Here is a 14174-nt window from a genome sequence, read left to right on the forward strand (position 1 = left end):
ATCACTGTCTTCCACTGCTGCAGCTACTGGGCGCACACAAAAAAAGCGGGAGATCAAAAAATCCCAAGTTCGCATTTATGGATACACAAGGATCATTTCATATTCATGACTTCAACAAATCACATCATAATCAGATTTAAACAAGGTTTGGGCAGTAATGCCCATCAGGCTGGGCACTAAACACTGACGAGTATCGCACACTAACCAGAAACGTCGCTTTTTTATTTTGGAATCATAGAGTGAAAATTAAGTCTTTCAACTTTGAAAAGGTTACTTTTCCCTTTTGAGGCCAATTTTTACACTAATAAATTTCAAATGAACGCCTCTCTTTAAGTCATTCCACGACATAATTCAAACTCCTATTTCCTTCCTTTCTCAGTTCGAGTAGTGTTTTGTTTGTGTTTTTAAAAAACACATGGCATAACAAACATGGAAAACGTACTCGTTCCCTTAAATTCCCATACAAACCTCCTTTTTTACTCCATCAAAGTAGCGCATTGCAAAGTATAAACTTAAAAAAAATTACTTTCCCCGAGGAAATATCTAATATTTCTTGGCAAATTCTATTTGGTGATCTGGTATAAAAATACAGTTGTAAAAAATTTCAGGGTATTCGTAAGTTTTTTGGATAGTTGCAGGCCCCTTTCCTTTTGAAAGTTTAGAGCTCCAACACCCTCAATTCTACTGGCAGAATTAGGATGGACTTAGAGGGTCCTAAACGTGACCGATTCACTAAGGCGGGGGGCTACAGCTTGCAGCAACGTGCTCGGCAACTTAATCCTACGCTGAAAGAGGGCAGAGAGCGAAAAAGAATGGAATACAAACTCTCCCGACATTCGTAGTTACTTTCAAGGTGGATTGTGTATTTTAAGGCTGATGGGAACGTCTGGTTTTTGGAGCAAAAAGAAGAGAAGGTAAGTGTTTGTCCTTGTATCCACCAGTTCGTAGAGAAACAATGAAAGAACAAAGGGAACCACTTCTCCCTCTGAACATTTTCTGTATCTCCCTCCGTTTCAAGCCCAAAAGCTTGCGAGGGGATTTGCTTTACTCTACCTTAAGGAGTTGTTGCTAGGCTTGTTGAACTAAGAAGGAGAAAAAAGTTGAGCGGCAGTGTAAATATAGACTAAATAATAATAATAATAATAAAGGCTTTCCGTGGCGAATCTCCACGCGCCAGTCGCAGCAACTTATAGCAGAAGTTGCTAAATGCATGAAGGCAAAGCCCAAGAAATAATCTTTACATTGCAGATTTCGAACTGGGTCGTTTAAATAGCCTTTCTTGCTGTTTGAAAGGATTTCTGCGCACAAAATGTGTAGGTACTATCTATGGGAAGAGAGCAGTGTACTGTTTAGGTCGAAAAATGTTCTTTATTGCTATGTGGAAAAGAATTCTTAAAAAGGGGATTCAAGTATTGACGCTACTGTTTGCTAATAGAAGAAATGGCAGCGGTGGCTGGGAAAGGAGATTGGTATTTAAATATATTTGCTTTTGGGTACGGTGGTAATCGGCAAGTCTGCCTTTGTGGGTCTGTGTGGCTGAATGAGTAAGTGACCGAGTGCCGTCGGCATTATATAAATGGATCGGTGTGTGGGGGGAGCCCCCAAAGCCGTCGAGCACGTGAAACACACATTTTTTTCACTGCCCCCCAAGCGGCGACCAAGCCCCCCTTCATCCCACCCCCAAATCCGTATATTACCTGCCCAGTTACAGTGACACATGTTTATGTTTATAGTCCTGGTTTGTAGTAGTGTCAAGAGCCGCAGCGAGTGGAGGGGGAGGAGAGAGGAGAGGGAGGAGTAAATGCAACCACCCCCACTTGTTGTTAAAGCAAATTTACTGCGTTATTGCAAGCCCAGTACGGGGGGCTGGGAAGTGAGTTGAGAGGAAGGGTAGAGTTGGGTTGTGTGTTGGTGGTGGAAGGGGGGTGGGGTTAGGAGATCCGGGATGGAGCTCCACTCTCCGGCGACCCGGCCGAAGCAGCTCGGTCAACAGGAGGGAATGCTGGCGCGGTCGAAAACAAAAAGGTTCCTCCTGCTCGCTGCATTCACGTGGGGGGCTCTGCACGCGGGGCTCCAGGGCCCTGACCTCTGACCCCGGCTCCTCTCCGCGCTCTCCCGGTGCCGCGCGGCCACTTTTTACCCAGGATCCCTCGCGCGGGCCGCGCTCGTGCCGAGCTCGAGTCCTTCTTAATCCTCCATTCCCCGATTTCCCTCCCCTCCCCCCCGCCGCCAGCCCCGGGGGAGGATTCTCCGGCAGGGAACCCCCGCCCCACCCCCACCCCGAGAGCCCCGGCCGCGGCGAGGCGGCCGCAGGGAGGCCGGGTGGGGCGGGGAGTGCAGAGCGGGCCTCCCCTGCCGGGCCAGGCCTGCGGGGGAGGGGAGGGGAGGGGAGCGAGGGGCTAAGGCGGGAGGGGCCCCACGGGGAGGGGGCCCAGCGGCCCGGCCCTGCTGCCCCGCCGAGGCCTGGACCTGTTGACTGCTATTGGTCCGCCTGGTCCCGCGCCCTCTCCCTGCCCGGCGCAGCCCGGTCCTTCCGCGGAAACGTGCGGAGGAAATAAGGATGGCTGTTCTCTCCGCCTCCCTCCAACTTTATTTTTTTCTTGGGGGATGAGAAAGCAAAGTCATCTCGCGCTGCCCCATCCTTTCTCATGGAGTCCCGTCATGCGCGGCCCACCGCCCTCCGGGGGCCCGCTATTTAAAACCTCCCCTTCCCCAGACCAGCTCCCCTGCTCGGAGCCCGCGGGCCCTCGCCGCGCCTCCCCCCGCTGCGTCCCCAGCGAATTGTGTTGCTTTTCTTCCTTAGAAGCTCCCTCGTCCACCTTCCACTTTTTTTCCGTCCCAGGAGGCGTAAGATAAAACCTCTGATTTGCTGCGTGCTGCCGGACACATCCTCTGCCCTCTCGTCCAAATGCATTGGATGGAGAGTTTAAAATAACAGTATTTAAAGGAGGAAATAAAAAGAGGGGAGAGTTCTTTTGCCAGTTTCGACGACATAAATGCGTTAAAATTAAAAAAAAAGAGATGTATTTAGAGTTAAGGGTTTTATGCGATTTGCTGTATTTTCTTCTAGATTTTGAGTTTCCCGAGGAATATTTTCCGGAGGGAAATAGCAAGTTAAAATTAAGGTGGAGGTGAAACATCTGAACCACTTCTGAAAATCAAGGAGAAATGTAAAAAATATCTTAGCGAATAGCGGGAAGGCGGCCGCAGCGAGAACTCGAGTCGCCGAAGGAAGCGCCGCGGTGTCGGAGTCGAGGAAGGCGGGCCGGCCCGGGGAGGGGAAGGAGGCGCGCGGGGCGGCGGGCGAGCGCGGGGCGGCGGGCCGGGGGCCGCGGCGCTCGGGAGGAAGGCTGCGGCGGGCAGTGCGAGCGCGGAAAGGCCGGCGGGGAGGGCCGCGGTGGGCGAGGGCCGGGCGCACGGCCGGCTCCGCCGGGGAAGCGGGAGCCGGGCTCCTGTCGCCCGGCTGCCCCCATTGTTCGGCCCTCACGCCGCTGTTCGCTGAGCGCGTCCTTCCCGAGGGAGGGGTCCTGCGGCCCCAGTGGACCCCCACGCCCGCCTCCCCGAACTCCAAGGCTTGGGCCGGGTCGGGTCGGCGCGGCAAGTTTTATGATCAGCCTTGGCCAGCGAGGGCTTCCCAACTCAAGACCACGTAGAAAGGAGGCTTTACAACGTGCCACTAAATTGGAGGAAGCTGGGCAAGCCTGCAACTCACACATTAAAAGAGGAGGGAAAGCAGCATAGATACGTTCATAAAGTGATAGCTAGGTAGAGACAAATGTGGGCATTTTTTTCCTGGATCCAGAAAGCTAGAGCAGATTATATCATGTGTTAAATATCTTTGAATGTATGGATTCGAAAATGAATGTCGGAGTTCAAAGGAGTTCGGAAAAGCACGTTTCGCTGTCTCTATTTGTTATTATTCAGCTCTTTGTTGTATACAAGAAGTCTAATTTTAAAAGGAAGGGCTGAGCTACCGCTAACAAAAACAGGCTTGGTTTCTTAACGTGAAATGCATTTTCAAAATAACAGGGAAATTCAAAAGGGAAAAACGTGTCATTTGCTTTTAAACCACGTTTTGGAAACAAGTAATTGCAACCCACCTACGAAACTGCATGTTTTTCTTTGTGAGGCATGTGGAAAGAGAGATTTCTGGCAAACGTCACAGTTTTAAAAAATGAAGATTTCCAACAAGTGCTCGCGGGTCTTGAAGACAAGACCAAAGTCATCGTGCGTGAAAACTCATGAAGAAGAAATAATTTCAGTCCTTTGGCCCAAATCTTACTAAAGCAAGAGAGTAATTTCGACTTAGATTTATAATAGACTTTGCGGAAATTCCTTCTAAAATACCCATTACTAGTCTGTGCATTATGCAGCACTGTTTCCCAAGGTGGATTTTTAAAAACCAATTAGAATTGATCTCTAACGGAATATTATATTTACACGTCATCATGAAAACATCATTTGACAAGAGTTTTGAATTACAAGAAAGAAGTTAACAGATGATGTTCATAAATAGCATGTGTTTGAAAAGAACCCTTAAGAGTCAGTTAAAGGTAGTGGTGGTTGTGATTTTGCATTTGAAATGCTATAGAAGTGGTTTGCATTTTAACACTTTCATTTTGCGGATCTTCTTCCTAAACTTGCATTTCCTCATGGAAATCGTTCAGTTCTTTCCAGGCGTATGGAGAAATTCTTATATAAGAAATCATTTGAGATGGAACTATGGAAAGGTTTGAACAGAAAAAAATTGGTGTTAAACATTAGGTATTCTCAATCTGTTCATTCCTTCCACATTCATCCTCCCATAGACCCCCCTCCCCAACTACTTGGATTCAATTTACAATTTTTATTTATAAGTCTTTGAATATTTAGAATAGCTTTATAAGTTTATCTGCTATGTAGTTGATTGTAGAAGGTGAATCTTTTAACATCTTTTAGTGTTTCAGGCATTTTTGGGTTTCATTTAAAGTAAAAAAAATATGTTACAAGTCATGATATATTTGTGAGAAAAACAACAAATGGGCGGAAAAAAGGGCATGGATGGGGGTGGGGATGGAAGGGACATAGCATTCTTGGTCAGTCTTTGTAATACCTTTCTTTAATTTTATGTCATTATATTTTCCACTTGTGCTTGCACCAAAGATCATTGCTTTTTTAATTGGGGTAAAGTACCACCATATAAAAATTACCTACATTCTGGCCATTAAGCGCCACAGTAAAGTAAGACTGACAAAAAGTACTCGGAGGCTTGTGTGTTTAATTCGCCAGGAATGTTAAGCTTCATAAGATTCACCCTATGGGGCCATGTTGGTCCTTGGCACTGTTACTGTATAATTTCAAGAGGTAAATATATATGTTATAGATTTAAAATATCTAGGATATAGTAGACAGTTTATTAATTGAAAGAATAAAAAAATGAATTTGTCAACCTCCTCCTTTCTGGGACACAATGCAGTTAATTAACATATTCTTGGGCTTGTTTCTGGATTTGGTAAGCAGTGGCCCCTTTCAGAGAGGAAAACATTTAAATCTTAAAAAGTGACCTTCTTTGGTCCAAATAGTATTAAGCAATTCAGTTTAATTTCTTCTTTTTTTTCCATTCCAAGATATGTTTAATTTCTTTCAAGGTTCTCTTCCATTCAAAAACTGATTTTCCTCTTTTCCATGTCCAGAATCTTTTCACTTAGTTAACCTTATTGTATCCTATAAACAGACACCTAAATATGTCACTTTAATCACACTTTAATTATAAGAGAAATGCAAATCTTCAATGTCAGTAAAAAATGGGAACATGGCCCTTCCGCTCCTACTCTTAGATTATATTGATGATACTCTGAAAAGTCAGCGTGCTGTCTTCGAGTATTGTTGCATCATCAAAAAAAATAGTCCAACTCTGAAATGTTATTGAGATTTCTGTAATGCCTAGAAGATCTAAAGGCATCTTTTAGATATTATTTTCCTACTTGTAATTAATTACATGGCATTTTACCCAAAAATACAATACAGCCAATATATATCAATTTTATAGCAAAGGAGTAGCTCTGAAGCCAAACACAAGATTAACCAAACCAAACCCTTTAAAGTAAATATCAGGCTTTGATTCTTAAAAAGATTTTAAAATTTAGATTACATACAATTTAAATTTCAGGGTTACCTAACTTTCCAACAATTAAGTGTATCTAACAATAATATTAATTATGATTGATTCTAAGTTAAAGTCTGTTTTGTAAGAAAATGATGACTTTTACATGAAGAGGTGGTTAACATTTGAGGGTTATTAAAATACAGATGATTCTAAACTACCTGGTAAATAAAAACTCTTTACCCATATTAATTTCAACTATTGAAAATCTTTAAGGAAACCAATTTATCTGAAAATTTCTGTTAATCATTACTTGGAAATTTTAGTTCAGTGGTACACACTCTGAAGAATAAAGCTCAGACCGCAATCAGCTTTTAAACACCAATATTGTACATTAAATGAATATTTATTGTGGGCCTACTACGTGCAAGACACTTGCTGGGTGATATGGTGGGTAAAAAAAAATCACCTAGTAAGATTAACATGCTTCATTAAGTGGAATTTCCCAAAAGCCATTAACAGAATATCAATTGAAGACATAATTGAAATGAATATCTTTTAATGAAATTTCTAATAGTACTCCATGATATAGGTGCCATGTGTGGGTCTGTATCTATAAAGACACAGTACTCACTTATTCTGAGATAAATAACAAAACTAATTTCAGAAGTATCTTAATATTTAATCATACTAGCATAAATGTATGGCTCATAATAAACTTTTCACATAAAAGGTAAGAAACCGTGGGTACCAAATGAGCAAAACAAAATTTTATTCAGAGATTCCTTTATGTAAAAAGAGGATATGTCTGAAAGTTTGTACAGATGATAGGAAATTGCTTTTTGCATTTTCCAACTAATTTAGAAATTTATAGTTTCTGATGAGGTACTAGTAAATGAATGAATTTGTTTAAAAACCTTAGTATCAGAGCCAATACAGAATTTTAAATACTTTGTGAAAGTCAAGAACCTGAGTTAAAGAAAGTGTATCTAGTCTTAACATTACAGAAATATACCTCAATTTCTAGTCCTCGCTATGGAAATATACCTCAACAATAGATACAATAGACTAAATATGATATGCACAAACAGAAGTCAAATAAAACTTTAATTTAAAAAGAAGATAAATATAAGCAATACTAACCTATAAACCAAATTTGGTTGTAAATATTTCTTTCATAGTATCCACTTATGTAAATGATTCTGAAAGAGAAAATCCAAAAATTTGGCGCCTATGTTGAGGAATAAAGAAAATTATAAGAAGATATATTCTCAATAGAGACAAAAAAAATACAGTTTCCCATTATAGTAGGGTTAGAGGTTACATCATAAAATACTTTACTTGAGTTTTTTGTGGTTTGCCCCAGATGATTAGTTCAGAGAAATAGATGAGCCAGTACTGAGTTAGCTGCTGTTGGGTGAAGAGGAATACTGGAGACAACAGGCTTTTGCTTTATTCTTCAGTACTAGATATACTTTTTTAAAGGATATTTTGAGAATGTGGAATCAGATTTAAAGGGTAACATTATTTTAAGTTTGAAATTGTCCTTTCCTATAAAGTTATTCTATAAATCCCATGGACCTTTTTATTTTTACATTACCATGTATTTTTAAAAACTTACTTGAACAATTCTGGCAATTTAATTATAAGTTTTATCCATTCTGAGGTATGAGAATTAGCATATTCATCCAGTTGTCATGTATATGTATGTATATATATGTACATATATATGTATATGTGTATATATATCACACAAAGGACAAATATAACTTGCTCATTGCTATATTTCCTGTATTCAAAACAATCCCTGGCTCACAGTAAATGTTCAATAAATATTTACTGAATGAATAAATACTTAACTGTATATCTGACCTGTTTTATAATATCTGTTATTCTTCTTTTCACTTAATATTTTATAGAAATGTGTTAAATATTATACTTTTGATATATAACATAAAAAGTTCTATATCTGGTACAAGTTAAAAAGAAAATGACCTATTTATACCCGTTATGTTTTTTCTTATCATTTTTCAAACTCAAAATTTAATATGTTAAATATCAGTTTTAATTAATTTGATTTATATTTTGTCAACATTTATAGGTACAATAAAATTTCTGTTTCAGATCTTATTATTTATATATAGGGCTGTTCTTATGAAATAGTGTATTTTCTAAATTTCAAAAGTCCCTTACAAATGATGAATTTTTGTTTTGCTTTGTTTTGGAAATAGCAAGTGTTTACCTGTATTTCTTTCATTAAGTGTTACAGAATAAGGTAAAGTACCCATCCTTCTTTACATATAAATTAATTCCATCACAAGAACTAAGCTCTAATGCGTTAAAATAAAATGTATTTTTAAATAATTTAGTGCATTAAGATTTGACTGCAGTGTTTGGGAAGGGAACTTTCACATTGATTTTAACTCAAAATTACTCATTAGGAGTCTGAACCTGAGCAGTAATTGGATGTTGAACTGGTGTCCCTTGTAAAAGGGTAAAGATAAAACACAGAGTTAAGATACACAAAATAATATAGTTTTGTTTGAAGGCAGTTTTAGTTTTATAAATATCAATGACATTTTAAGAACATAATTATTATGTGTTCAGAAATTTATTAATTGTTGCCATATCCCAAAAAAGAATTTGCATTTTGTAAGTATATAATCTTATGGTCACGTTTTCTGAATGCACTCATATAGCTAACAGAGAATTTTCATTTTTATGTGTTTCTTTAGTGGACATTTTTTCCCTATCTTACACTTTTAGTGGATTTCTATTACTGTAGATGTCTCACTTAGCTTTTAGAATGTTTGACTATATTTGCTAATATATGCTTGCGTTGTATTAATCTACTATAATTCTTAAATAGATTTCTAGCAATTAATTTGAAATAGAAAAAACAGCCATGCTACCATTTTTTTTTCTTTATGAGGAGATTTGGAATGCCTTTAAAGCTTAAACCATTATCTTTTGATGACTGACTAGGAGAACTTGGGTTCCTTCATCTTTTAGCATTGTATAAAGGCATTATCCAGATCTTCACATTACATTGCTAATTCCTAATAAACAACCATTTTCTACCTGCAAGGTATTAACCAAAGCCGTGAATTCGCCTGGTAACTATGCTTGTCATTTAAAGTCTATCTACATTCCTATTTTACGTTAAACTTTTATAGTTGGACACTTTTTGCCTAAAATCAGTATTGGGCTTACAAGGATACATAGGGGATAGGGCAACAGGGAACATTTCGCAGCTTAAAACTGCTCAGTATCCCGCTAATTATTCAGATAGGCCTAATCCATTTTCTATTTGTATGAGGAGTGAGCTCCCATCTTTCTGCCACTTAAATACCTTAAAAAAAATGACCTTAAAGTTTCAAGAGTAAATTTGGAGTACAGAGACAGATCAGAGAAATCCTAAATCAAAACTGGACGCCACTGTCTTATGGTGTTCTCATTTGGTGACCACCGTCTAGGAGAACTTGGGTCCCGTCATCCTTTAGTAACATTTAACTGCATTTTCCAGATGATCACATTATATTGCTAATTCCTGATTAAGAACCATATGTACTCCTACACAGCAAGCTGAGGGTAGCCTTGGTGTTCCCTCTCTGAGGATAACCCTAACTCAGTCTTTTGACCTTCAGTCTGTGATGCGCTTTCATTTGTCACTGGGGCCAAGGTGGTGTGTAAATGGGAGGCAGATTTGGTGGCACTTCCACTGGGTGAACTTTGGGTCGAGTCCAGGATGTAAATTTCATGGGTGGCGAGGCTGCGGCAGTACAGTGAAGTTAGCGCGGCCAACTGCAGGAAGCCATGCTTCATTGCACCCTGCATGGAAGCTGGCATACTTGCCCAACTCCTGTTACCCACGGGCCAGTTCCTGAGGAAAAGGCCGGCAGGTAGGTGCTCAGTGAGGGAGATGTCCCCGGGGAGTCCCCTCCAGCGAGTCTGACAAAAATCCCCTTTCTCCCGGCCCTCGCCATCCTCCTCCCCTCCCAACGAGGCCTCCTGACGACGTGCACACGCAGCCCGCGCGACCAGCGCTGCAGAAGGCGGCCCCAACGTCCCCGCCCCCCGCGTGCGCGCCCCCGCGCCCTCCCGTTGGCTCGTTCCGGCCTCAGCGCGCCGCCGGCTCCACTCGCCCCAACCTCCCATCACGCCGCGGCGGCGGCGAGCGGCGCGGGGGAGGGGAAGGCGCCGGGAGGTAGGCCGGGGCTGCTGGCCGGACGCGGCGGCGCGCACGCAGGCCTCGCCTCCCGGGCCTGCTCCCTGACGCCGGCCGCAGGGCGGGCGCGCACGCCGAGTGACGCTCGGAGGAGGAAGCACAGCCCCCTTCCCCTCCCTCGCTGCCCCTGGCCCAGCGGGAGCCCCCCCAGTGCGCCTGTGCGGAGGCCTACTTGATTATGTGTGCCCTCTCCGGGCTCCAGCGTTAGCGGCCGGGTGGAGGTGGGGAGGGAAGACGACGAGGAGGAGGAGGCGGAGGAGGCGGTGGAGGGGAGGTGGGGGGAGTCAGCAAGGACATGGCTCCTGACTCCTGTGCGGAACGTGAGTGACTGAGCGGCAAAGCCCGAGTGAGCGAGCGGCCGAGCGGCGGGCGGGGGCCGGGGGCGCCGGGAAGGGATCGGGGGCGCGGGCGGCTGTGCGGGGGGAAGCACTAATCGGCTTGCATGTGTTTTTTAATGGTCCCCCCAACTCCCTCTTAGATGGTCTCTAGCGACCGGCCCGTGTCACTGGAGGACGAGGTCTCCCATAGTATGAAGGAGATGATTGGAGGCTGTTGCGTTTGCTCAGACGAGAGAGGCTGGGCCGAAAACCCGCTGGTTTATTGCGACGGGCACGGCTGCAGCGTCGCGGTGCATCAAGGTAAACACCCAACCGCCCGCCGGGCCGGACCCGGCCTGCGCCCAACCGTCACCGCTTCCCCCACCTTGGCAGCAACTGCCAGTTCCCCTCCCGCCCCTCCCCCGCCCCGCCCCGCCCCGCCCCGTTCCGCGGCCCGGGATTGACTCGGAGGGTCGGCGGCGGGGCGGAGGGGGTGTGGGCTGTGCATGTGGGAGAAAGTGCGTGTGGCCTGGACTGTCATGTGATGCTGCGCTCACTCGCTCAAGTGTCATTTGGCCGCCGCCTGCGCCCGGAGCTGCGGGGCCGGAGACTTTCTGGGGCGGTGGTTGGAGGCAGGGGGACGCGGGGGGCTGGGCGTCCGCCCCTGGGTCGTGTCCCCGTGGCTGTGGGTTTGGGGACGTGGAGAGCCCTCCCCCTTCCCTGGCCGCTCCCGTCTGCCGCAGTGTGTCTGGAGACTTCCTGTGGCATGGAGGCAGGCTCGGGAGCGCCGCTCGCCGCGCTGCGCCGGGCGGCCGAGGCAGGGGGGCTGCCTTGCCGACTTCGATTAGGGAAGGGAGGCGCCCGCTGCCGCGCCCCCAGCGTTCTGCCCGAGACCCTGCTGCTGCGGACCGGGCGCTCCCCGCGGAGAAGGCGGTGGCGGGCCGCCGCGGCAGTCGCGCTGCTCCAGGAGTGGCTGAGGCTGTGCAGGGGCTGCAGCAGGCCACTTCCTCAGCTTAAGGGACGAAGAGAAGAGGAGGCGGTGGTGCCGCCAGGGACTTCGGGAGCATCTTAGTTTATTTCTGGGTGTTTCCATCCGCTGAGTTTTTTGGATATACAGGAAAGCCGGGGACACTAGTGAGAGAGTTTTCTGGCCATTGAAGGTGCTGATTTTTTCCGTTTCATGTGGTAAGGAATTGAGGCTGGAACAACCTAGATAACTTTTTGGTGGCTTTAGACTCTCCCTGTTATTCACCAACCCTCCCCCCTTCCCGTTTCTGAATCTGGCGTTGAGGGATAGAGATGTTGTTTAGTAGTGTATTGGAAAGGACACTACCAAATAGGAAAGTCTGAACATTAAGGGTGTCAAGTCATTCTTTATAGAATGGAATCTCAGAACTGGGAAGGAAGACTTGGGAAGTAGTGAATGAACCTGAGAATGCAGTTATTCTCACTTGCTTTTAAAGAAGAGCAGAGTTGCACGCTGTCCTTTTTTTAAGGAGTGAAAACAGTGTGTGTTGAAACTAGATATTGATTTCAAGGTCTTAGAACTGGTATATAGTATTTCCATTGCAGTGTTCATTGGCATTTTGGAGGTGTTTTTATGAGTTGGATGATACATTATCAAGTTTTGATAAGTAATCTTATTTCCCAATATAGAAAATGTTCATTTAAGTCTTAAATTTTCCTCTCTAAAAGTACTTCTGATTTTAAATATAAGTTTTTGGACACTGATGCTGTGTTTCTTGGCTGATAGAACATTTTTACTGTGACATATTTACAAATTTTAAAAGGGATTAGAAGTTTAGCTTTTGGAGTTTTACAAATTTGTGCTGATTTTGTATTCTTTAAGTGCTTTCCAATGTTTAAGATATTTTCAGGTTTACTCTAAGCAAGCTCATGTGAGAATGTCAATTGGGTATTAGTGTTTTTAGGTTTTTGAGAAAATTTCAATTTGAGTTAAATATTAACATAAAACAGTTCTTTAAACAACTAGACTGTGATGTAGATGTGTGATATATACTAGATCACTTGTTGGAATGTTCACATATATTTTGAAATAAATACGTGCTTTACTCTTTTTATAACGGCTTTATTGAAATGTAATTCACATACCATACAATTCACCTGTTTAAAGGGTACAATTTAGTGGTTTTTATTATATTCACAGAGTTTTGCATCCATCACCACAACCAATTTTAGAACATTTTCATCACCCTAACAAGACACCCTCGACCCATTAGCAGTTACTCCTGTTTTCTCCCCAGCTCTCCCAGCTCTAGGCAACTGATGATGTACTTTCTGTCTCTATAGATTTGCCTATTCTGGACATTTTATTTAAATGGAAGCATTTCACGTTTAATCTTACATTTCATTTTCTTTTCTGCAATATGTGTTGCTCATTTTGAAACGTGATTTGGAAGTATTTTCATTAGACTTATCTAAAATGCTATTTAACCTATAGGATATAGAAATGAATTAATGAATTTCTGAGTTATTCTGTGTAAAAAATCTCTCTAATTATATGTTAAATTTTAGGTAACATTCTTCCTATCATAAAAGAATAAATTACAAGTTATACTCGTTTACATGAAATAACAAAAGATTGACATTTTTTTTTTAGATTTTATTTATTTATTTATTTTCCCCCCAAAGCCCCAGTAGAGAGTTGTATGTGGTAGTTGCACATCCTTCTAGTTGCTGTACGTGGGACGCGGCCACAGCATGGCCGGAGAAGCGGTGTGTCGGCGCGTGCCCGGGATCTGAACCTGGGCTGCCAGCAGCGGAGCGTGCGCACTTAACCCCTAAGCCATGGGCCAGCCCAAGATTGACATTTTAACATTTTTATTAAAATGTCATACAATTTTTTTTTTTTTTTTAATTTTTGTGAGGAGATCAACCCTGTGCTAACATCTGCCAATCCTCCTCTTTTTTTGCTGAGGAAGACTGGCCCTGGGCTAACATCCGTGCCCATCTTCCTCCACTTTATATGGGACGCCGCCACAGCATGGCTTGCCAAGCGGTGCGTCGGTGCACGCCCAGGATCTGAACCGGCGAACCCCGGGCCACCGCAGTGGAGCGCGCACACTTAATGACTTGAGCCACTTAATGACTTGAGCCACCGGGCCGGCCCCAAAATGTCATACAATTTTAAAAGGGTAATATGTGTGATAGCTATAAGTATAAAATGTTTTAATTCTCCACAAAGCATGCGGTTTACATGAATAGTTGGAGAGGTGATTAATTTAATAGGTCTTTGAAAGGCTATTTGATTTTCCATAATTCTTTAAATCTTAACATATTTTAAAACATTTTATTTCCCAACAGCTTGCTATGGCATTGTTCAAGTACCCACTGGACCATGGTTTTGCAGGAAATGTGAATCACAGGAGAGAGCAGCCAGAGTGGTAAGGAATGTTTATCAAAAACATTAAAATACTTCAGTGAGTGGCTTAGGATGCTACACACTCATGTTTCAGTTTGAGGGGTTTTCAGTCTTTTGTTCAGATATTGAATTTGGGCCGAAGATTAACTTGCAGTTTTAACCCGA

General features: G+C 43.3%; 1 protein-coding gene across 12 annotated transcripts in view; it reads left to right on the plus strand.

The window, feature by feature from the left end:
* Nucleotides 1–758: 758 nt before the first annotated feature.
* MLLT10 (MLLT10 histone lysine methyltransferase DOT1L cofactor) overlaps nucleotides 759–14174 on the plus strand; it is a 269667-nt gene continuing 256251 nt past the window's right edge. For 3 of the 12 annotated variants that reach the window (XR_009216985.1, XM_058532539.1, XM_058532544.1), the window contains exons 1-3: nucleotides 10384–10531; nucleotides 10789–10948; nucleotides 13952–14031. Coding sequence is in view for 11 of the 12 variants with exons in the window: in XM_058532539.1 (XP_058388522.1) it covers nucleotides 10789–10948; nucleotides 13952–14031 (240 nt within the window). In the remaining variant the exon portion in view is untranslated. Of the gene's footprint in view, nucleotides 915–10381; nucleotides 10532–10573; nucleotides 10657–10788; nucleotides 10949–13951; nucleotides 14032–14174 lie in introns of those variants that run through there. The other 9 variants (XM_058532545.1, XM_058532547.1, XM_058532542.1 and 6 more) reach the window with 8 other exon arrangements.

This window comes from Diceros bicornis, chromosome 36 (genome assembly GCF_020826845.1).
Source record: "Diceros bicornis minor isolate mBicDic1 chromosome 36, mDicBic1.mat.cur, whole genome shotgun sequence".
In the NCBI taxonomy this organism is placed as follows: domain Eukaryota; kingdom Metazoa; phylum Chordata; class Mammalia; order Perissodactyla; family Rhinocerotidae; genus Diceros; species Diceros bicornis.